This window comes from Dreissena polymorpha, chromosome 6, assembly GCF_020536995.1.
Source record: "Dreissena polymorpha isolate Duluth1 chromosome 6, UMN_Dpol_1.0, whole genome shotgun sequence".
NCBI classification, from domain to species: domain Eukaryota; kingdom Metazoa; phylum Mollusca; class Bivalvia; order Myida; family Dreissenidae; genus Dreissena; species Dreissena polymorpha.
The window spans coordinates 95,920,407-95,944,102 of record NC_068360.1 but is presented as its reverse complement, the minus strand read 5'-3'; the positions used below and the strand labels follow the sequence as shown (position 1 = coordinate 95,944,102).

Below are 23,696 nucleotides of genomic sequence, written 5' to 3'. Positions count from 1 at the left end.
ATCAGTGTGATGTGGATTAAAAAAAAAGTTTGGATTGCAAAATAAAAGTGAAAGTGTAACATTTTTTGGATGGATTACAGTGTTTATCTTATGAGGAGTTAAATAATTCATATTGGTGAAAATGACTGACTATGCAGTTTACTAAGAAATTGGATTGCATTTGAAGTGGTAAATGGATGCACTGCTCAATAATCTTAGCGTTTTTTTCTCCATTAAATTGAATGGTACTTTAAAATTATTCTTAAAGCCACACAACTTATTTGGCTTAGTAATTTTTTAAGTATAAATATGATACATTTTATGTATGCCAATTACAATATATTTGGAGATAATATAGAGAATATTGTGTGAGTGTTGAATAAAGATCAAGTTTTACCGACATCCGATGCTAAGAACCATGGTAGCGCGAGTCTAGCCGAGCATGATCAACTTGATCTTTATCCAAAACTCACATAATATTCTATTTATCCTATTAATTATTTATTCCATTTGTACATTTATAAAGTTCAAATAACGCATTTTTTTAGACAATTTTGACTTGTTCTTCACAAGATTATAGTTTAGTTGTATTGAAACTTATTTTGTGTTATTATAAGGGTAATGCTTAATTTAACATTAATCACATTTTTTAAACATAACACATCAGAATGATTATTCAAAATAGAAGGTCATAAAATTGTTATAAAAATTTATAATACCGATTTTTACTGTTTAACTAGTTCTTCTTGAATGCTCTGAGCTTTTATGATTTCATACGTACAACTTGTAGGGTCAATATGGCTGGGAGTTGTATAATTGCAACTAACTATTTACCTTGCGATTATTGTTCAATTGTTGAGATAAGAAGTCTCCACGCTAGGACTCATGAAAGTGCAGGTCAGCACAGAAGGTAATCGTGATGACTCCGCGATGACCTGTAAATAAACTCTGACATTCACACACTCCGGAAAAGTCTTCTGTTATGGATCATAATAAGGGACACGTCAGAAAAGTTTAACTGTTTCGCAATATAATTTTGGAGAATGATATGTTATTACCTGAAGTAGCTTCGTACTCGTTCCTGTACACGTTTGCTGATAAATGTGTATGATGACGATTGTGTAAAGCTTTGGGGAATAACATATTTAACATCATTATTCATAGTTACTGAAGTGATGGATTTCTTCTGTACAGGTAAGTTTGTTTTATTCCTATTTTCACAAGACGTCTATTTTCCTTTATTTTCTTCATGTCAATAGCATTTATTTTTATGCTACCGAGATAATCGTGTACAGTGATAAATCTTTTGAATGTACGGATAGGATTTATCGATAACAGTGCTAAAGAAGTGTGAAAAATAATACTTACCCAAATGTTGACAATCTTTCAAAATCAGGCTGTCAAAAATTGTCGTCCGTATCGTGTGTATGATGACGTCATACATTGATGACGCCATACACAAACTTTGAAATGTCAATAATTGTCGTCCGTATCATGCGTATGAGAACGTCATACACTAATGACGTCATACAATAACATAAATTTTGACATATGTCGTTTGGTAGTAAACATAACTGTCGAAAATCATGAGTTGGAACATCGAAGGGGAGTTTCCAGATTTTTATGTAACCATGAATGGAGTAAGGTGTGTTGGTGACTCCAGGAAACCTAACACCATAGAGAAGTGTGCCAGCGGAAATAACAAAGACGAAATATGGGTATGCCTTTTCCTTTTCTTTTGTGGCTAATTTCACCTATGTCTATTCGTTTAAAAGCTCAAAAGGATCATTGAAATTAAATGTACTGACAGTTTCATGCTGGTGATTTATTTTTAACTTGAATGTGCAGTTTATGTAGTGTTTTTTATATATACTCAAGGGATGATTGAACTTTACCGGTACGCAACACTTAACATCAAACAGCGTACCCTTACCCTAACCATTAACACTTAACACATAACAACTAACGCAACACCTTATAATCCTTTTTATCCTATATATTTCCTTTGTAACGGGGGCTACTGCCCCCAAACCCCCGCCTTGTCGATAGTGGTAAACAACTGCGTACCGGTAAAGTTCAATCTAGCCTATATTCAATCATTAATATTTCTTCAAATGCGATTGTCAAGTGCCCTGAGTGAGAATATTACCTGAATTAATTTAAACTTTAAATTGTATTGTTTAATTCCAGCCATCAGAGTGCATGTTTAATGCTTTGATATACAAAAAAATGGCTTGCAGTTCAAATTTGAAGGAGAAAAGAATGGGAAACGGTTGAAGCGGAGTCTTGTAGAGAAGGGTAACACAAAGGTATTCCTGTCCTGGGTGAAATAATTGTGTGCAGTGCATTTAGCTGCACATCGTTATTCTTATCGGTTTATCATAAATGTTTCTATGCCTTTCTTGATTTATTGTACCCTAGCGGTTTCTGCCAGCGACCAATTAGCAAATATTACTGTTAAAGATAGTGGTCACTGGCATTTTATTAATCAATAAATGAAACATTAGATTAAAAATATATCAAATTTAACGATTAATATCATATATAATGTACCTGAACAATCATTAACAAGGCAAAAATAAATTAAATGTTGTTATGTCAATTTCATTCACAGTTTTCATCTGCCATCTCCAATGCACAGTTTCTTGAAATGTGTGAAAGAATGAGGATTCCCGTGCAAAGAAAAGGGAAAAAAAGTAATTGTTACCATAATCATTAAACATTTTATTTTCAGTAATGATAAATCGACATGCCTGATTTCATTCAGGGAGTGATCAATCCAATAAATTATTCTATCAGGTTATTAAAAGTGCATCGTCCAACACGCAAATTCGTTGAATTGATATCTCCCGCGAAATAAATTTTGTTTATGGCCAAAACAATATTCCTCCACATATGGTGGATGAATCCGGGAGTATAATAACTCTAATTTGCAGGGAAATTACGTAGTGTTATATTGAAAATAGCATAGCAATTTCATTTTTATATAAATTATAAAGTTAATAAAATAGAAGTTATGTGAATTTGTATCATTGCATGTTATGTATCTGATTGTGTTTTTATTTAATGCAAGCTGTTCCTGCATGTACTAGTATTAATGTTGATCATGAGGTGGAACCAGTGCCAACACCTGTACCTTCAGAAGTTCACCAAGATTTGAAGATTTTAAAAGAAAAGTCTGCAGGTAAAAGTATAGGGTATAAAAAAAATTTACATTGACATATTGCTTTATATTTTTGCATACTTCTTTAACAACATAACCCCAATATATTAACAAGAGCAGACAACTGTATCAAGAATTTCTTAAGAATTATTATCCTTTTTATGTCACCCACCACTATAGTGGGGAACAAATTATTTTTGCCCTGTCTGTTGGTTCGGTTGTTGGTAAGGCCAAAATAAAAACAATGTGTTTGTGAAACACAATGTCCCCCTATATGACGTTTGATGTGGAGAAGATTATGTCAATGGGCATCGATGTTCTTTGCATTACAAGATTGCATTTAAATTTAGTATTTGACGAAATAAAAGCAAAAGTGTCGTCCCTGATTAGCCTGTGTGGACTGCACAGGCTAATCTGGGACGACACTTTACGCACATGCATTATGCACAGTTTTCTCAGAACGCGACTCGTTTGAGATACATGTAGTATGCCTCTTCTAAAAGTTTCATGAATCAAAACATGTCTGCCATACTCATATATTTGCATTTTTAATACTGTTCATCTCAGATGTTTTATGATCTCAAAGTAAATAATTCTAAAAGTAATAAAACATGTATGAAACTAGATCCAGTTTAATAATATCTAAAGTTTATGCTCTGTTTAATTTCAAAGTATTCATATATATGTTTAAATGGAAAACTGTATTGTTTTTAGCTCACCTGAGCGATAGCTCGAGGTGAGCTATTGTGATCACTCAGCATCCGGCGTCCGTCCGTCCGTAAACAATTTGTAAACATCTTCTTCTACTAAACCATTGAGCCAATTTCAACTAAATTTCATGTGGAGCATCCCTAGGTCATGGGACAAAAGAATTGTTAAAAAAAATTTGATCACATAACCAAGATGGCCGCCATGACCATATATGGTAAAAACCTTAAAAAATCTTCTTGTAAGAAACCGCTCATCAGATTTTCAAAAAATTTCACAGGGATGACCTTTGCGGGCTCCCCTGAAAAAGTTGTTCAAAGAAATTTGATTCGTCAAAAAACATGGCCGCAGGAGCTCGTTGAACTTTGCATGTTTATTCGTTTTTGCCTATTTTGTGAAAACTTTCAAAAATCTTCCACATTTTTTGTCCGATCCTTTCCAAATTTGCACAGTGTCTTTATATCAATGAGGACACAAACCCTACAAAAAATGAGCATTATTGGTCCATGAAGTACAGAATTACCTCCCCTTGAATTGAGAAAATGGTGTTTATGCAATAAAGTACAAATTTTTCATCCAATTCTTTCCAAACTTGTAAGGATTTAGCATGGTTCAAACAAGGGAAACAACTACGGTTTATGCATGTTCTTTTTATTACAGATTTGCCTCCCTTTAATTCATTCAAAATCTCATTTTACAGCAGAGATTCCAAATCTGACCTGTAAATGAGCCCCATATTTACTGCTGGTGCTATGTTACCTTTTCCCATTTGATCATTCTTAAGTATTGGTCTTGTAATGCTGCTACTGCTACTGCTACTGCTACTACTACTACTACTACTACTACTACTACTACTACTACTACTACTACTACTACTACTTCTACTACTACTACTACTACTACTACTTCTACTACTACTACCACTACTACTACTACTACTTCTACTACTACTACTACTACTACTAGTACTAGTACTACTACTACTAGTACTACTACCACCACCACCACCACCACCACCACGTCTTCTATTACTACTTCTACTACTACTGCCACTACTACTACTACTTTACCACTACTACTACTACTACTACTACCACTACTACTACTACTACTACGACTACTACTACTACTTCTACTACTACTTCTACTACTACTACTACTACTACGTCTACTACTACTACTACTACTACTACTACTACTACTACAACTACTAGTACTACTACTACTACTACTACTACTACTACTACTACTACTACTACTACTACTACACCACCACCACCACCACCACCACCATTCACAGTGACAAAAAAACGTATTCACACAATGGCTGCTACTACAACTTATAGCCCATATAGGGGGGCATGCATGTTTTACAAACAGCCCCTGTTTCTATGGGATTTTAACCACAACTGTTCATGTTTATCTCCGACACATATTTTTAGGTCACCTGTCATGAAGTGACACGGTGAGCTTATGTGATCGTGTGAGGTCCGGCGTCCGTTGTGCGTGCCTGCGTGTGTCCGTGCGTCCGTCCGTCAACAATTTGTTTGTGTAGACAGTAGAGGTCACAGTTTGCATCCAATCTTGATGAAATTTGGTCAAAATGTTTATCTTGATGAAATCCGGTTTGGGATTGTATTTGGGTCATCTGGGGTCAAAAACAAGGTCACTAGGTCAAATAATAGAACAACCTTCTGTAGACAATAGAGGTCACAGTTTTCATCCAATCTTTATGAAATTTGATCAGAATGTTTATCTTGATGAAATCTGGGTTGGGATTTTATTTGGGTCATCTGGGGTCAAAAACTAGGTCACTAGGTCAAATAATAGAAAAACCTTGTTTAGACATTAGAGATCACAGTTTTCATCCAACCTTTATGAAATTTGGTCAGAATTCTTGATGAAATCTGGGTGGGATTGTATTTGGGTCATCTGGGGTAAAAATCTAGGTCAAATAAATAGAAAAACCTTGTGTTGACAATAGAGGTCACAGTTTTCATCCAATATTTATGAACTGTGGTCAGAATGTTTATCTTGATGAAATCTGGATTGGGATTGTATTTGGGTCATCTAGAGTCAGGAACTAGGTCACTAGGTCAAATCATAGAAAAACATTGTGTAGACAATAGAGGTCATAGTTTTCATCTGATCTTAATGAGTCAGGTGAGCGATTCAGGGCCATCATGGCCCTCTTGTTTAAATATGTTTTTGATTGAAGAATATTAAATTTTGAAAAGGTTATATTATATTTGCCAATATAAGGGGAAAGTTCTACTGCCGTATTAATGTTATTAAATTATGTCTTCATGCCTTTCTAACCTGAACCCTGGGGTCCTTTGCACTAAGGGAGCCCCATTAATGGCCTATAGGGTAAATGTGCTTTAACCCTTCACCTTATAGCTTTGTTACGTGGCAGGTTAGCATGCTACAGTGGGTGACTATAATAGCCAAAGGGTACATAAAAGCTGTTAATATGGAACAATAGATACACAGAAAAGTATATATGTGCATGGTTACAACATCTAGCTAGGATAACACAACAATTAACTACAAATACAGCATAAAAGCAATGGTCTCTCAACACTTGAATAAAAAAAACAAAATCAAAATATTTCAAATGAACAATACACTGTTGAATCTACTGAAACAAATAATTCCTGAAGACTGCCATAGCCACTAAATAACTTATGCATCCAACCAAAATATTATTTTTCCCCGACTTTTCACTGACTTTCCTGAAATTTAATTTTTCACTGACCATTGTTTAATATTCCCTGTCTTTTCACTGACCTTGAAAAAAATCAAATTTCACTGTCTTTTCAAGTTAAGCAACAACTCTGTTAATGAATATGATGGCTTATGTTACACTGTCAAGCACTCGAATAGTCGTGCGTGCTGTCTTCTGACAGCTCTTGTTTATGAAAAAAATTTGTTTAATCTGTTTATTTATTATTTGTTAATTATTTGTATTCCAGTATGTCAATTCCATTGCCGCATAATTTTGTCATACTTAATTAATTGTTTGTTTAAACAATAATGGCGCGATAAAAATGTGTTATGTATTCAAATGTAACAGGTTTTTTCACGGTTGATCTGGATTGCCTTACGGCTCCAAGTGAAGAATTGGTGGTGCGATGCACAGACACTACATGGGTGCAGCAAATCAAAGAGAGCATGAGATCTCAACCATCACGGCCAGTCACAAGAATTCCGGTTCTGTGTGAAAGAGAGGTAAAAATATAATATCAGTTTCACATTACAATTAACGTGTGCCAATACTTAAATAATACATTTTAAACTTTTTACAAATCCCAAAAAATGTTGTTTTTTTTAAGTTTTCATTTTTAGCTCCACTGGCCAAAGGCCAGCGGGGCTTATGTCATGGTCCTGTGTCCGTCGTGTGTGCGTGCGTGCGTCCATCCGTGCGTTAACTTTTTTTTTAAAGCCACACACCTTAATATGAACTACATTTCATAGTAAATTTAAGTATAGATAAGAAACATATTTTATTTATGCCATTTAGAATATATCTGGTAGTTACAGGGTAGAAATCCATCTTTTTGCGCTTTAAAACTTAAAAAATAATCGCGTGTGTCGAAATGGACGTATACGTCTAGAAATCCTACTTTCGGTTTGAAAAGCGGAACCATTTGAAAAATAATAAATTACTTGCTAACTAGGCTATATATTTAATTTTATCTTTGCCAATTAGAATATATCTGGTGGTTACAAGGTAGAAATCCGTCTATTTTGCGCTTTAAAACTGAAATAATTATCGCGTTTGTCGAAATTACGTTTACGTATAGAAATCCTACTTTCGGTTTTAAAATTAAAACAAAATAATAAATTATTTGCTTACTAGGCTTTAGATATAATGACAATTTTGCACACTTTCAAATTGCATCAATATGTATTAATTAACATATATTTCATTTCAAGGTGTGTGGCTTTAAACATCAACTTCTCCTAAACTACTCGTCCAAATCTGATGAAATTTTCAGGAATGTTCCTGTGGTGAACCTTTTTCAAATTTGTTCAAATTATGCCCCTGGGGTCAAATTTGACCCTGCCCCGGGGGGGGGGGTAAAAAAATTGAAAATATGCTTATATAAGGCCTATTTTGTGCAAACTTTAAATATCTTCTTGTCCATAACCATTAGGCCTAGGGCTACCAAATTTGGTACGTATTGACATCTTATAGTCCTCTACCAAGTTTGTTAATATTATGCCCATGGGGTCTAATTTGACCCTGCCCCAGGGGGTCAAAAATTGACAATGAGCTTATATAAGGCCTATTTTGTGCAAACTTTAAAAATCTTCTTGTCCGTAACCATTGGGTCTAGGGCTACCAAATTTTGTATGTAGTGACATCTTATAGTCCTCTACCAAGTTTGTTCAAATTATGCCTCTGGGGTTAAATTTTACCATGCCCCGGGGGTCAAAACATTGAAAATTTGCTTATATAAGGCCTATTTTGTGTAAACTTTAAAAATATTCTTGTCCATAACCATTGAGCCAAGGGCTACCAAATTTGGTATGCAATGACATCTTATAGTCCTCTACCAAGTTTGTTCAAATTATGCCCCTGGGGTCTAATTTGACCCTGCCCTGGGAGGTCAAAAAATCGAAAATTTGCTAATGTAATGCCTATTTTGTGCAAACTTTAAATATCTTCTTGTCCATAACTGTATGGCATAGGGCTACCAAATTTGGTATGTAATGACATCTTATAGTCCTCTACCAAGTTTGTTCAAACTAAGCCCCTGGGATTAAATTTGACCGTTCCCCAGGGGTCACAAAATTGAACATATGCTTATATTGGGCCCATTTTCTGCAAACTATATAAATTTTGTCCTAAACCATTGGGCCTACTTCTACCAAATTTGGTAGGTAGTGACATCTACTAGTTCTCTACTTAGTTTGTTCAAATTATGCCCCTAGGAACAAATTTGACCTTGCCCCAGGGGTCACAAAAAAGAACATATGCTTAAATAAGGCCTATTTTGTACAAACTTTAAAAACCTTCTTGTTCTTAATTATACTAGGGCTACTAAATTTGGTATGAAGTGATATCTAATAGTCCTCTACCAAATTTGTTCAGATTATTCCCCTTGAGGTCACAAAACTGAACATATGACGTTTACCAGTGGAGATGACTGCGCCCGTTTGGCTATGACCAACAACAGCATCAACATCTTGTAAACATGAGATAAAACCCTGTCATTTAGTGCCATTTTAGGTCAGATGGTGACTGCTTACACAGGCATTGAAGTAAGAACATGTGTTATGAATGTTTTTCTTACAAACTGAAAAAAGTCGGGTTTTATTTAAATATGTCGAAAGTGACCATATATCCGGATGAAAATATTTTGGATGACATGTTAATTTCCATAGTAACTTTTTCCATACATGTATATAAAAATGCTCACCCTTCCAACTTTAAGCGCCCAGTGGGACGAGGGATAGAAAGAGAAAGTCACATGCTTGAGTACATTTCAACCCATGCGCATTACACGTTTTTTTCGCAAAGAAAAAACAGTGAAGCGATACAGGGCCATCATGGCCCTCTTGTTACTGTTATACCATAATGATTAAACACTTCTGAAATTCGCTGATACAATTATCAATACATGTACATTTAGATTCCCCCAGTGGATTTTTGCATTAACACAATGCATCCACTTCTGACACTGGGGGGAAACCATATGGTGACAGCCATGAAGGACCTGCTAATAGAAGAAGCTGGAAATCCTGATTATGAATGTTTGAGGCAAGTTTAACAAGAAAAATCAAGCATAATATTGTGTTGTCTGACTTTTGTTTGTTTCTAACAAACAAATTTCTTGTTAAGTTTTTGAAACAGGGTCTTTTTTCATTGTGCATACGTATGAAAAGAAACATTGTGGTGCATTCTTAATCATATTAGAGATCATTGCTTTCAACTTGGGAGATGCTCAATATGTCTAAGTAAAAAAAACAAAAAACAATCTTTTTTTAATTTGGTAATTCCGCTATCAATTTTGGGAAAAACTGACCTTACTTTCAATGGGAAAATGGCCATATTTCGGGCCCTGTTATAAAGCCATTATCAGTATACTATATTTCATAAAAACATGTATATTTACTCAAATTAAAATAATTAAACACATTTTTTATTCTTTTCAATAAAAGAGCGGAAAATACAAGTGAAAGATTAACTAATATTTTTTACTAGTGAATATATAAGGTTGGCATTTAAATCCAGCTTTTAAATGATGCAGGGATTTTCTTAGCCACTGTGGAACAACGAGCCTGCTCAAATTTGTGATTTTTTAAAGGACAAAATGCATTAAATTGTGAATTTTTACCAACTGCAAAGTGTGACATTTTAAACATTTGCATTTATAAAGAACGTATGTGTAAGAGACTTCATTCCTTCCTTTGGCCCATTCACCTTTTAATATTAACCACCACAGAGCATATTTTTCCGCTCTTCAACCTCCAAAAATATTATTATTTTACACTTTCAAGGAGGTTCGTTTTACGGCCTTACATAAAAAGCAGGTAAAATCCCTGCCTCAAAATACAAAACCTGGTGACGTTCTAAATTTTGACCCTCATTATTTGTTTGATATTTCTTCAAAAGGCATGAAGGAATAAAAAGAAAATTTGTTTGATTCAGTGTAAGATTGCATTTTTATCCCATTTTATACTGGCATTGACTGTATAACACAGCATGGAATAAACTAGGCTGAATACCACCTTGATACACAAAAAAAGGCTTATGCTCCATGTGTTCTAAGCCTCGCGACATAAACTTCTCTCTATATTCAACGCTAACCTAGTATTCTATATATATTTCATTCTTGGTATCAGAAACTAGATACAGAAACTTATATAAAACAATTGTTTGTATGAAACATGTAAATTAACACAAATTAAGATGAAAATCATGATTATAAAAATAATATAAAACCATAATTCTATACATGTACATGCAACTGTGAAATTACTAAGATTATACTGTTTTGATACAGGAAGGTGGATGTAGAAGTTTATGTTGGGCTTACGCCCAGAGAAGCCATGTTTGTTGGATCATGGCACAACATACAATGTTCACAGAAGCCAATGAACTTCCAGGTAAATAAAAAAATTACATAGTGATGAGTACAATTGTTCACAGGAAAGTCCGTGCGCTTTACATTTTCTTAGGTTGGCAAAATAAGAAAGATAAACAATATTAAAAAAATACCGGGCTTAAGTTAATGGAAGTTTTTTTTAGGAGCACTTCTAGCTTTGGTCTCAAAACTTCTAATATTCAACACTTAGATTTCGAAATCAGCCCAGTTTTAATTATATCAATTCATTCAGTGATTATAATTCATATCAACCAAATATAAGGCAACAAAAATACATATGCTAAACCATGACTGTACATAAAATAGCTTTTGTAAAGTAACACGAATTTATGTTAACTTCAGCTGAAAACATTAAATAATTAATGAACTTTCATATCAAAGCAAACTTCCAAAATAAAAGACCATAAAGTTGAGAATCCCAGTATTCATAAATTAATGTAAGCCCTGTAAAAAAATAATATTAGTGATCAAGATGTAGTCGCAGTTAAAAGTGTAACCTTACAAGAAACACAAAAGTTCGCATATAGTAATGGTGTTTTTTCCATTAACTAGCAATTGTCTTTCTAGTCGTTATATATATTTGATATCATTTCTAACATTTTCTTTTAATCTTGAAATGAGTTTGAATTTTTCTATTTGTTATAGTATAAACAAATACGTATTCACAAAACTCATCTTTAAATGTCCTAAATAATATTCAATTCATTTTTTTCTATTAAAATATTCAATGAAAAAGTAAAAAAGTAATAATAAAATGGAATTTCATAAGGTTTAAAATACAATTAACAGTGTACTCTTTCCATCATAAATAGGGTTACATATAAAACATAATCCTGACCAGCATGCTTTCAGGACAAAGTACGCATGGCGCGGAAAATATATGAAAGTAGAAGTACGTGTAGCAGCAATTGGAAGGGGGAAGTAATGGTGGCCCTTGGTTCTTTGGACAAAAAGGCATGTATCTAAATGTAAATGTACCAGTAAGCTGAGAACTTAGTCTTTTCATAAGTTTTGAATTTTCAATTATTAAAGTAAAAACAATCCTGAATCGTATATCTAAAACAGGTGTGGGTTGTACAAACAGCAAGTCAGTTACTGACTTACCATGAACAAAACATCTATTTAAAAAAATGATTCCATTATAATATATTAATGTTACAAGGAAATAATATTGGAAAAAAAACATTAAGATTTGTGCTGATTAATGCCAGTCATGTGTCTATAAACATAATCTTTTAAAACAAATAACAAATATAATGCTTTGTTACTTAAATAATTTAATAACAGGTTTACAAGCTTGAGGGCCTGGGCCCAGTTCTCTCAGTAGCTGCCTACAGCCAAGAAAACTGGGCAGCAGTAGAACGCATTTTCGAGTCCCACTCGCAAGAGTCATTCCCTCAAAACGTAAGAATCTGTGCATCTTACATTTTCTGTTCCCTTAAATAATTGACATACATGTATGTTAGTATGATTTGGTCAGTTCAGAGTTGTATCCTTTAAGTGATGGTGAAGGATATCAGTGAATTAAATGTTCTTGTTTAATTTTTAGTTATTCAGACAGCTGCAGGGTGTCCAAGACAAATCCAGGACACCCTACTTAATAAAGGCAATTGGCACTTCAGGATTAAAAGTTGCCAGAGAAATTGCTGAAGATAAAAGAAAGTAAGGTTATGTCAACATTGAAGTCCATCAGTTTTTAAGTTTTATTAACCAAGCTGAAGTTTGGGCATATTGTTATGGCCTTGGAAATCTTTATGTCATCTGGAGCTGTTCATGTGTCAATATCAATCTTGAAATAAGGAGTTTTGCCCCATAACTTAGCAGTTGGTAATATTTTTGTCATAAACTTTACCACACTTGCAATTCATGTATGCACAGTTGATTCAAAGACTATTAAATACATAATGGTGAAAAACATGGTTTTACACTAAACACAAACTAAAACACACCTTTAATTAATTTCATTGTTTTTGATTTTAAATAGCCAGCAACTCAGATATTTGTGTCAATACTTGAAATCCCATTTCAACCACCAATGTTTTTTTCATAAGAGACCACATGAAGCAATTAGCTGTGGCCACATTACAGATGGGGACGTGGGAAGACATCGAGGAGACATATACGTTGTCAGACAAGATGTTAGAGTTCACTGGTATGCTTATTTATTAAAGGTTATAATTTGGAGAAAAAATAGCCTATTAAAAATAATGGCTTATTTGCAATTATTAATCCTCTCATTACTACAATTGTATTCATTTTATAATGCTTGAAATATCATAAAATATATTTGTTACTTTCCTAAGAATTGAACAATTAGACCCTGAAAATCCTAGCCTGAAGTCCGCTTAAAAATATTTAACAGATCCATATTTCATACACAACTGTATGTTTCCTTGATCTTACAAATCCTTACTTCAAAACTTGTTTTAATTATATGCTTTCAAATTTCCAAAAAACATACGCCATTTTTATGGCAAGTTAAAATTGCAAAGCCCCTTCATACATGACATAGCAAGAGTACACATAGAGGATGAATGGACAATGATATTTCATTTATATGTTTCTGTATGTTATTTAATATATGCAATACAATTTCACCAAAAAAAACTAAACTGACATTTTCAAAAAAAGGTTTTATCATGAGTTAACAGAGCAATTGTTCTTATAGTTAAATATCACTTATATAATTTCAAATAAATCAACAATATTATAAAACATATTATACATCCAATAAATTCATCCAATCGGCATTCTTCATATGTGACCGTCCAATATATTCCGGTATTGGATCCAAAAAGTCTGTATTTTTTCCATATAGGACAGATGAGTACAAGTGCACTAAAGAAATTGTTTTATAACGATAAAAGCCGTTACTGAGAAAAAGTATCCGAAAGTACTATTATCGACTTGCACGGGCGCTCGTCTTGAAAATAGTATAGATGCAATTAAAGCATTTTAAAATCAAAATTAAAATGAAACAAAGAGCTGAAGAAAGAGATATATAATAAAAAGCTTATTTGACGTTTAAACTGTACAGTACGTGATATATTTGGACTCGCACACAGCCTTAAGGCTCATCCAATATGACGTCAGACTGTGTGCTTGTCAAATTATATATACGTATTGTGCAGTGAAACGTCTAATAACCTATAAAAAAGGGAAGTTTTAGATAACAAAGTAGATGTCTTATTTCTTGAATATCAATTACATTTTTATTATTACAGGTGACTTATCAACCCCTCAGGGACGTGAACGTTATTGTTACCACGTTGAAAAATTGTCCGTCAACGACAAAGATGCATGGACAGTTACAATAACTGTCAAAAAAAAATGGAATTGACGTGCCATTGCAGCCACAAATTTTACAAAAGTTCACTGAAAAAATTATTAAAACAGTGCAAAAAAATGTCACTGATTTTGAAGAATAAATAGATAGACGAATTTTGTTGAATTCTGTGGAATATCAATTTTAAGTCACAAGTGATCATGTGGGTGATCCACTCTTGAAAATACATTCTTTCTATGATCACGAGTGATTTAAAAATGATATTCCACAGAATAAAACAAATTTTATTTTCACTTCATGTTTTTTTTCAACGTTTATTGACATCGTAAACTAGTTTTGCTAAAGAATTTTGCTGGAATAGTGACTGTTATTTTTCACTGTTTGAAACAATGACGGACGGACGGACGACAGCGCCAAAACAATATCCCTCCGCCTCTGGCTGTGGATATACATGTATACTCATACCAAGTTTCAATGAAATCCGCCAAAGCACTTCCAAGATATGGCTCCGGACACAAAAGTGCCTATAGTAAAAAGCATTTTTTCAAGATACAAAGGGCCATAACTCTGTTTTTAACAGATGGTGTACAATGCCATTTGGTGTTCATCATCCTCTTATGCATATATATACTCATAACAAGTTTCAATGAAATCTGCCAAAGAACTTCCAAGAAATGGCTCTGGACACAAAAGTGCCGGATGGACAGCCGGACAGTCGGACGGACGGAAAACGCCAAAACAATATCCCTCCGCCAGAAACGCCTCTGGCGGGAGATAAAAATTCTCATATAAACTACGGTAATCTGGTGATAATTGTTAGTGACATACGGGACATAATTGTAACACTCTCATGTAGAGCTAAAATAGTAGAATTTGATTTCCGCATAAAGAGAGTGAATTATGTAAAGACTTTTAACTGAGATTATGTTCCGGTACTTTAATTTTATTTTTTTTTTCAGATTTTATTCAATTGATATAAGGGTTCGTTTAGAGTCATACAAGCAACTAGCTGTATTGTACATGTTAATACAATTTATTGTCAACCCTCGAACACCTTCTATGGGATGTGATATTTATATATCATTTGAATGCTTACTTTATTTATATTAATTTAAAATGTTCATGAAAAAAATGTCAAACAAATATAATGTGCATTTTCTCAACTAGGGGGGGGGGACAATTTTAGTATGAATAAGGCCAATTTTTTTTTACCTAAAACCAAAACCAGTCTTGGTTTTATTCATATGCAAAGATAACTTGCATGATAAATAGGAAATATTATACGAGTGTCTGATTGACATTAATATCATCATGCGAGCTTCAAGTCGAGCATGGTAATCTTGATTTCTATCCAACACTCGCATAATATTATATTTATCCAATTAATTTGTGGTCGTTTTTCGCTTTCGCTAAAAAATCAAAGCAATAGCGTTGGTTTCCCAATATTTGCAATGAATTGTTTGTTTAATTCAAACATTATCATTTGTTATGAAATAACATTGAATCATACAGTGTTATAAAATTAGAGGATCACAAAAAAAATGCTCTAAAATTAACAATAGTATAGAGCTAACGTTTATAGTATCAGTTGTAATTCTATCTGTTATCATGTAACAATAGGATAAACTATAATTTCTTCTGTTTAAGGCAATGGCAAACTGAAATTGTGTTGTTGTTTTACTTAAAATGTGTCATTTTTATGTCCCCCACCACTATAGTGGGGGACATATTGTTTTTGCCCTGTCTGTTGGTTTCTTTGTGTGTTTGTTTGTGTTTGTGTCAAACTTTGACATTTGCCATAACTTTTGCAATATTGAAGATAGCAACTTGACATCTGGCATGCATGTATATCTCATGGAGCTGCACAATTTGAGCGGTGAAAGGTCAATGTTAAGGTCATTCTTCAAGGTCAAAGGTCAAATAAATAGCTTCAAAGTGGCGCAGTAGGGGACATAGTGTTTCTGACAAACACATTTTTTGTTTTAATATGCATTTACTGTTAAGTTCCTGAACTACATTTTGATATTGTATTCGAATGACTGAAAATGATTGAACATGTTGATTATGTCATACATAATCTATGTATTTTTATTATTTAAAAAAATTGTGTCTACCTTCCAATAGTTATGTCAAATTAAAAAATAATCTGCATAAAAATCTTTTTTGGTGAATTTAATTATTACAGGTCAAGCTATTTAAGAGCATACACATTAATTTTTTAATTAATTATTAAATTTAAATCTATACCATACTATAAATTTTCAGTAAAAAAGAACACTATGAAACACATTATGTATTGATCCTCATTGTTAATATTGCAAGATTGCTAATTTATTTGTCTTTTTATGTGTGATTTGAAGCATTATTTGCATAACTAATGACCATTTTTCAAAGAACAAACATATTTACAATAAAATGAATCTAGCGTTTTTACTATTTAAACCAGCCAGAAATAAGGTGACCTTTTATAAACATTATTGGCATTAAAACCTTAATTTTGAAAACTGCATGTTGTTATTTATAACCATAATTATATGTAATGAAACATAACGTACAAGTCTCGATACATGTCAAAAACTTTCCAAAATGAAGTAAAACAGGGAAAACAATAAAATATGACTTTGCATAATGAAAATTGTTGCTTATTTATGAAATGAGGCATCCAGATGTGTTGAAAAATCATACAACAACAGCATATTATTTGATGATTTTTGATGGTTTACAGTGAAATATGTGTGACATAAAATGTATATTTCACTGTTGAAACAGTGAAAAATATAAATATTTTTCACTGTCATTTTTCTTTTTTTATATCCTGATCTTCTACAGTAAATGCAACGGCCCACAAATGACGTATGGCTCAAAATTGTGAGATGACGTAGCATCATATAATTCGTGTTCCCGCATAATATTTCAATAAACATGGAATTTATAGCAGTGAGTTTTTCAACTGGGGCATAAAATAATAAGAAAATTTATTAGTTTCAATAGACTGTCGATTTGTATTCGCTGGTGATCATAAAAAGTATATATTTTCACTTCCCCACACACAAAAAGAACAATTACAATTTCTATGATCACTTCACCAAACCAAAAAATATCCTACCTTTATTTCACATAATCATTCAGCATAAATCAATTGCATATTGTTTGTTCATACATATATGAGCAAATATTGCTACTGGAGCCTAATCCATGCATGTTTAGTGTCAAGCAAAGGCTAGTTTGCCCATGCGGTGCATGAGCAAAGGGGTTTGCCCAGACGGTGTATGAGCAAAGGGGGTATGCCCATGCGGTGTATGAGCAAAGAGGGTTTGCCCAGACGGTGTATGAGCAAAGGGGGTATGCCCATGCGGTGTATGAGCAAAGAGGGTTTGCCCAGACGGTGTATGAGCAAAGGGGATTTGCCCATACGGTGCATGAGCAAAGAGGATATGCCCAATGCGGTGTATGAGCAAAGGGAGTTTGCCCATACGGTGTATGAGCAAAGAAGGTATGCCCATGCGGTGCATGAGCAAAGAGGGTTTTAATCTTTGTTTTTATGACCACTGACATTTGCATGGTCAAAACAAAGCAAATGAAGCTGAAACAGTCAATTCTAGAATTAATGTCGTTTTCCAACTTCACATAATAGACTGTTATAATTTTTATGACACTTGATTGTTTATGGCTTTAAAAAGCTAGTGGTCCGGCCGAAATAACAACATCTGTAATTAAGTGGCCTAGGCTTAAATATAAACAATCTCTGCAATAAGTACTGTATAGTTGCAATCATCATTTGCACAGAAAAAAATCTCAAATTTATTTGAACTCCACACTCATTCCATCACGCGAAACCCTTAAGGTGTCGCAATACTGGTAGTTCAGAATGCCTTTTTGAAAACCACCGATGAAATAACATTTTAGTAGAAGATTATTATGCCTCACAAGATACAGAAAAGTATAATTTCCAAAACATGTCGATTAACGTGATCAGTTCTTTTTACTATATATCGTAAAAGACAAGTTATCTGAGCATATTGCATATTTATTTCTCTGGGGTAGTATCCATCAATAACAAACAAATGAAGCATAATATAGAATACAAAACATAGACATACGAGAACAAATGGCAAAAGGTTTATATGCATATGTATGTTATTAGCATTGCACTAACATGCCACAATGGTTTCAGTGTAACTTGACTAAACTTTGGTCTAGATCTAACTTTGGTCTAGATCTATAATGAATTAATAAAACAAACATAAAACCAGGATACAAGACAGACCATTATTTGATTGAAATAATCAATTACTATAATACAACACAAAGGACCTGGTTATTTTAAACTTAACAATCTTTTAAATGAAGAGTATAAAAATCAAATTAAAGCCCAATAAATACTCATCAATCAACAATTTCATAAAATAAAGTTAACCCATTATTAATCAGAGTTCCTAATAGCACTTTCAAAAATTTTTATTCAACAGGTTGTCTGGTAACATAATTGTTTGTAGATTCAAAATGCTTTTTTTTTAATTCCTGCAAATGCATCTATTTACGACACACGAACACTAACATGGTACCATGTAAGTGTACCATTTATATTATATTATAAAAAGTATAGATGGGAAAATAAATGGCATGTTAGTAAGAGCAAGAGCTATACCCATGGAACAAATACCGAATACTTTGGAAATCTTAAACAAGAGGGCCAAGATGGCCCTAGTTCTCTCACCTGAGAGGAGTCGGTTCATTTAATCTTTACCAAATGTCAAACTTGACCTAGATATTGTCCAGACAAACATCCTGGTCAAGTTTCATCATTAGTTCATCTGCGAGTCATGATCAATGTACCTATGAAGTTTCATGATACTAGGCGTAAGCTTTCTTGAGTTATCATCCGGAAACCATTTTTCTAAGTTGAGTCACCGTGACCTTGACAGCCATTGTGTGAATACGTTTTTTGGCACTGTGACCTTGGCCTTTGACCTAGTGACCTGATAATCAATAGGGGTCATCTGCGTGTCATGATCAATATACCTATGAAGTTTCATGAACCTAGGCATAAGCGTTCTTGAGTTATCATCCAGAAACCATTTTACTATTTCAGGTCACCGTGATCTTGACCTTTGACCTCCCTTCCCAAATAAGTGTGTAAAACTCGAGTTAAACACGAGTTTTATCCGTGTTAAACCAAGCGGTATTGGCAGTTGGTTTTTAGTGGGTTTTGGTATGTTGGTTTTTGTGAGTTTTGGTAAGTTGGTTTTTTCTGTGTTTAAAGTGGGTATTTTTACCAACTTGGTTAAAACTGAGTTAAACACAGAAAAAACTCACTTGTTACATAAATGTGGGCTTTGGTAAGTTGGTTTTTTGTGAGTTTTGGTAAGTTGGTTTTTTGTGAGTTTCGGTATGTTGGTTTTTTGCGAGTTTTGGTAAGTTGTTTTTTTCTGTGTTTAAAGTGGGTATTTTTACCAACTTGGTTAAAACTGAGTTAAACACAGAAAAAACTCACTTGTTACATAAATGTGGGCTTTGGTAAGTTGGTTTTTTGTGAGTTTTGGTATGTTGGTTTTTTGTGAGTTTCGGTATGTTGGTTTTTTGTGAGTTTTGGTATGTTGGTTTTTTCTGTGTTTAAAGTGGTTTTTTTTTACCAACTTGGTTAAAACTGAGTTAAACACAGAAAAAACTCACAAAAACCAACATACCAAAACTCACAAAAAACCAACATTCCAAAACTCACAAAAAACCAACTTAAACACACTTCTGTCTACAATAGTGTGTTTAAGTTGGTTTTTGTGAGTCTTTTGTTCGCTTAAGGGATCATAAAATTTTGCTTGTTTGACCTGTAACCTTTTTTAAAAAAAATATTTACACCTTAATGGTAAAAAGGTTATTTGAGATAAAATCACAACAGATCATTACAAGCCCCATGTGATTATAAATAAAAGACACACACAATTTGCAAAAAACAATGTTTATATTTAAAAAAACACAAATAATGTGAACATTTTTACAGTGCATTTTTAACAAAACCAGGAAACATCTACCCAAGATACATTATCACAATATGCGAGCACATTTAACATAATAAATTAAAATAAATAACATTCTCCTCTTTGGGCTACCACAGGTAAAAATGGGAGGAAGGGTATGAACCATGATTATATACAGTTTCAGTTAGTGAGGGGTGATACAGAGGATAAAATTAATAATAATTGTTTTTAACTGTGTTGGTGGTACCGGATTTATAAAATGACAACATTAAAGAATCCTTCATCCTATCTTTTCCTGGAATAGCCCTTTACACATATTTACACCTATGAACAAAGGAACATATTGCTCAGCACTAAACAGTTTATATATTCTCCCCGCAGTACATGACACGAAGCCTCCTCAAGGCCCATCTCATGTTCTCTTCCACTGTTGATATGGGCAGGGCAAACTTTTTGGAGATGACAACTGAAATGTATATGAACAATCAATGCAGGATTTTACTGTACATTACAGTATTAAAAAAACATGTAGAAGTTTATTCCACCCAAATCAAGTCTGATCTGAATGACTTGATTTTGGTCGAATAAACTTTTACATCAATATCATCAGTTCAGATATCCCATTTTAACATCATCTACATTAGAAGGATTTCAAAAGAGGTTTTTGAAACAAGGAGGCAAATTACTGTTGCTTGAATTTTTTATATCGTTCAAAATTAGAGCTTGATCGTTAACTTTATACTGAGGTTATTTTTGTCTGCCTATGTGTTAAATTCTCAAAACTTGTATACACAAACACAATTTTTAGTAACTCTTAAATTTTAGCAGTAGTATTAAATTAACGCAAGACAGATTATGTGCTGGAGTCAAATTTGAATCAATTGCATTATGTTTGTTTCAAAATGAATATGGAGGCAGTAGAACACCTATATATTTAAATCCCCTTTTTCCCTATAAAAAAGAATCATACCAACCATGGCGTAGTGTTCAGCAATCAGGAGACCCTCTCGAATCTCCCCCTTAGGGGTGGTTGAACAGCACTTCATAGAGCAGTCACCAGCTGATCAGGTCTGAAAACTATACTGTCATGGCCTTTGCGAGGTGCGTCTTGTGCATGATCTCATTTGAGATCAGGTCCTGAAAGATATTTTATAATGTAAGTGATAAATATTGCTGTTATGGTATATCTTGTTACTATAAATATTATTAATTTAAATCAAAACAAGTTTGTTTGCTTGTTGTTTTTGTTTGTTTATTTTTGCAATTTAAATCCTGTGATCACATGTGACTTAACGCTTGTCATAAATAATTAAAAGAAATTACGTGTGGTAGAAAATACTGTTTGATGTACCAAGATATGTGGTCTCATTTGGCTGTGTGGACTGGTCGGAAGTGTGACGCCTTTCAAATGCTAAAACCTGTATAGTTTTACCTCTCAACAAATCCAACTTTCCTTGGTCAAGGACAGGGCTCGGTTTTCCCACTCCTGATCTACTCAAGTTGGGCTGCTCGTGCAGGGTAAAATCTGGTGTCAAAATCCATACATCAGTAAGTCCCCCTTCTGCTGTCTTTTGGCAGGAATATTCTATCCAAAGAATCTTCCAATCAATGTAAATTTCACCTTGGGAGTTTGACCTTCAAATTTAAAATATAAAAGTTTTCATTGAATATGTGGGAAAGAAATCTGTTCATTAATGACCAGAAATAGGTATAAATAACATTTAAGATGACAATAATCATAAAATACAGCCATAATTATTCAAATGGTGTTGTTTTTCCTTATAATTGCATTACATTTATACTTATCCATTTACATTTCTAAGTGACAATACATAAATATGATAATGATCATAATTAATTCAATATAAAACTAAATAAAAAAGTGATGTAAAAATGAAAATACAAACCTAAAACAACTGTTCTTCAGTATTCCAAGATAACAGGCAGTTGATGAATTATGAGACCATATCACTTTAACCATCCACTTTGAATCTCCTTTGCAACAAACTTATTGTTGATTTACACATTGTAGTACATACACATTGTTTTCACCACACAATACTTCATGCTGAAAGTTATTCAAGACATTTTAAACTAGAATTATAAGTCTTAATGTTACTCAATTATACCTTAAAGCTCAGTCAGTTGATGAAAACCCCCTTTGTTTTCAAAACATAACTTCCTGTCTCCAGCCAATCAAAGTCGCTTGTTTTCAAATAGATGGTGGCTCAGCCAATCAAAAGTCTATCAACACCCCTTTGTTAGGCCTATAGATGGAGCACTGATACTGTGATAAGAATTAATGTTTATGATTTAATTGGGGGGGGGGGGGGAGGGCTAATCTCTTATGTGTGTCAGCCAATTACTAAATCTGAGAAATATCTACTGATTTCAACACCAGCATATATGTATTTATTGAATAATACACAGCACCCTTAGCATATTATATTTAATTGTGAATATTTAAAAAAAACATGCTGAATGGTGTTAGCAAATAATATTAATAGTATAAATATTATTTATTTTTATTGCCTTTTTAATTGTATGTTAAAGGTCAATGTGGTAGGCATTAATTGTATTGGGGTTAAATATCAGTATAAGAAAGTTAAAATAGTTATTGTTTTTATGTTGAGGAGATATAATTGATGCTGGCAAGCCCACATAAGTTTCCATATATTAATCAACACTTTCACACTGAAACTAGTTTTATTTATTATAGAAACAGTGTCACTCTCCCCCTCAAAAAATGAATAAAAAAACACACTGTAAGTCTATTGAATTCTCCAAAGAACATGAATTAAATGGAAGTATTCGCATTTTTATAGATGTGTGATTGTTCTTATAATATATTTAATATTTATGTATTGATTCAATGTGAAAGACAAACAATTTCATATTCAGGTATAAAACTAAGTTTGAACATTTTAACATATTTATAGTATCTGTGAACCTGTGATGTTCTGAAAGAGCAATTTTTATCCAATGTTTCCTTAAAATTATGGGGAGCCCATAAATGTACAAAAGGTGCAATGGCAAACAAGCTGTAAAAAAGCCCCTTTACAATTCACCTTGATAATATATGGCTATAAACATGAAACAAAGACCTAGTTGAAGAATTATTGTTTTATTGTGAGTTATGTTAATAAACAAAAGACCAACTTATTGATAAGTGTGTTAAAGTGAGTCTTTTAGCCTTGTTGCGGCTTTCAAATTATTTATAAAAATACCAACTTAAACTCGCTTAAACCCACTTCTGTTTATAAAAAGACCCACTTCTGTTGTAAAAGACTCGCTTATGAAACAAAAAGACACACTTAAACACACATAAACCAACTCATAAATAAAAAGACTCACTTTTGACACATAAAAAACCAACTTCTTACAGCAAAAAAACTCGCTTTAACACACATCTACTTTAAAAAACCAACTTTAAACTCAGTTAAGCACAGTTTAGCTCACATAAAACT

The 23,696-nt window shown here is 33.2% G+C and overlaps 2 protein-coding genes and 1 long non-coding RNA gene across 4 annotated transcripts; 2 read left to right on the top strand and 1 right to left on the bottom strand.

Moving 5' to 3' along the window:
• The first annotated feature begins 286 nt into the window (after positions 1 to 286).
• Positions 287 to 9,630, top strand: LOC127835913 (uncharacterized). The gene is made up of 6 exons (XM_052362334.1): positions 287 to 1,697; positions 2,220 to 2,288; positions 2,594 to 2,675; positions 3,053 to 3,163; positions 6,927 to 7,081; positions 9,493 to 9,630. Exons 1-6 carry the CDS (start codon positions 1,566 to 1,568, stop codon positions 9,628 to 9,630), a joined length of 687 nt encoding a protein of 228 aa, XP_052218294.1. The 5' UTR covers positions 287 to 1,565.
• A 1,192-nt stretch (positions 9,631 to 10,822) lies between these two features.
• On the top strand, positions 10,823 to 17,842 carry LOC127836450 (uncharacterized). Its single transcript, XM_052363093.1, has 6 exons — positions 10,823 to 10,969; positions 11,821 to 11,922; positions 12,256 to 12,372; positions 12,518 to 12,630; positions 13,020 to 13,120; positions 14,193 to 17,842. Exons 1-6 carry the CDS (start codon positions 10,913 to 10,915, stop codon positions 14,306 to 14,308), a joined length of 606 nt encoding a protein of 201 aa, XP_052219053.1. The 5' UTR covers positions 10,823 to 10,912; the 3' UTR covers positions 14,309 to 17,842.
• Positions 17,843 to 20,244: 2,402 nt separating this feature from the next.
• Positions 20,245 to 22,551, bottom strand: LOC127836413 (uncharacterized). 2 transcript variants are annotated; one of them, XR_008028756.1, is made up of 4 exons: positions 22,137 to 22,551; positions 21,662 to 21,864; positions 21,200 to 21,366; positions 20,245 to 20,695 (listed from the first exon to the last, which is right to left on the bottom strand). It is a non-coding gene; the product is annotated as an uncharacterized LOC127836413 (long non-coding RNA). The 2 variants fall into 2 exon arrangements; XR_008028757.1 differs by having other exon boundaries at positions 21,204 to 21,366.
• Positions 22,552 to 23,696: the final 1,145 nt, after the last annotated feature.

What these genes read in the sequence shown, in the direction of transcription:
- LOC127835913 (XM_052362334.1), top strand. Translation starts at nt 1,566, where the DNA reads ATGAGTTGGAACATCGAAGGGGAGTTTCCAGATTTTTATGTAACCATG. An exon ending in ATAACAAAGACGAAATATGG is followed by an intron (nt 1,698 to 2,219) that starts GTATGCCTTTTC and finishes AATGGCTTGCAG; the next exon opens with TTCAAATTTGAAGGAGAAAA. An exon ending in TTTAAAAGAAAAGTCTGCAG is followed by an intron (nt 3,164 to 6,926) that starts GTAAAAGTATAG and finishes CAAATGTAACAG; the next exon opens with GTTTTTTCACGGTTGATCTG.
- LOC127836450 (XM_052363093.1), top strand. Translation starts at nt 10,913, where the DNA reads ATGTTTGTTGGATCATGGCACAACATACAATGTTCACAGAAGCCAATG. An exon ending in TTGGTTCTTTGGACAAAAAG is followed by an intron (nt 11,923 to 12,255) that starts GCATGTATCTAA and finishes ATTTAATAACAG; the next exon opens with GTTTACAAGCTTGAGGGCCT. An exon ending in CAAGATGTTAGAGTTCACTG is followed by an intron (nt 13,121 to 14,192) that starts GTATGCTTATTT and finishes TTATTATTACAG; the next exon opens with GTGACTTATCAACCCCTCAG.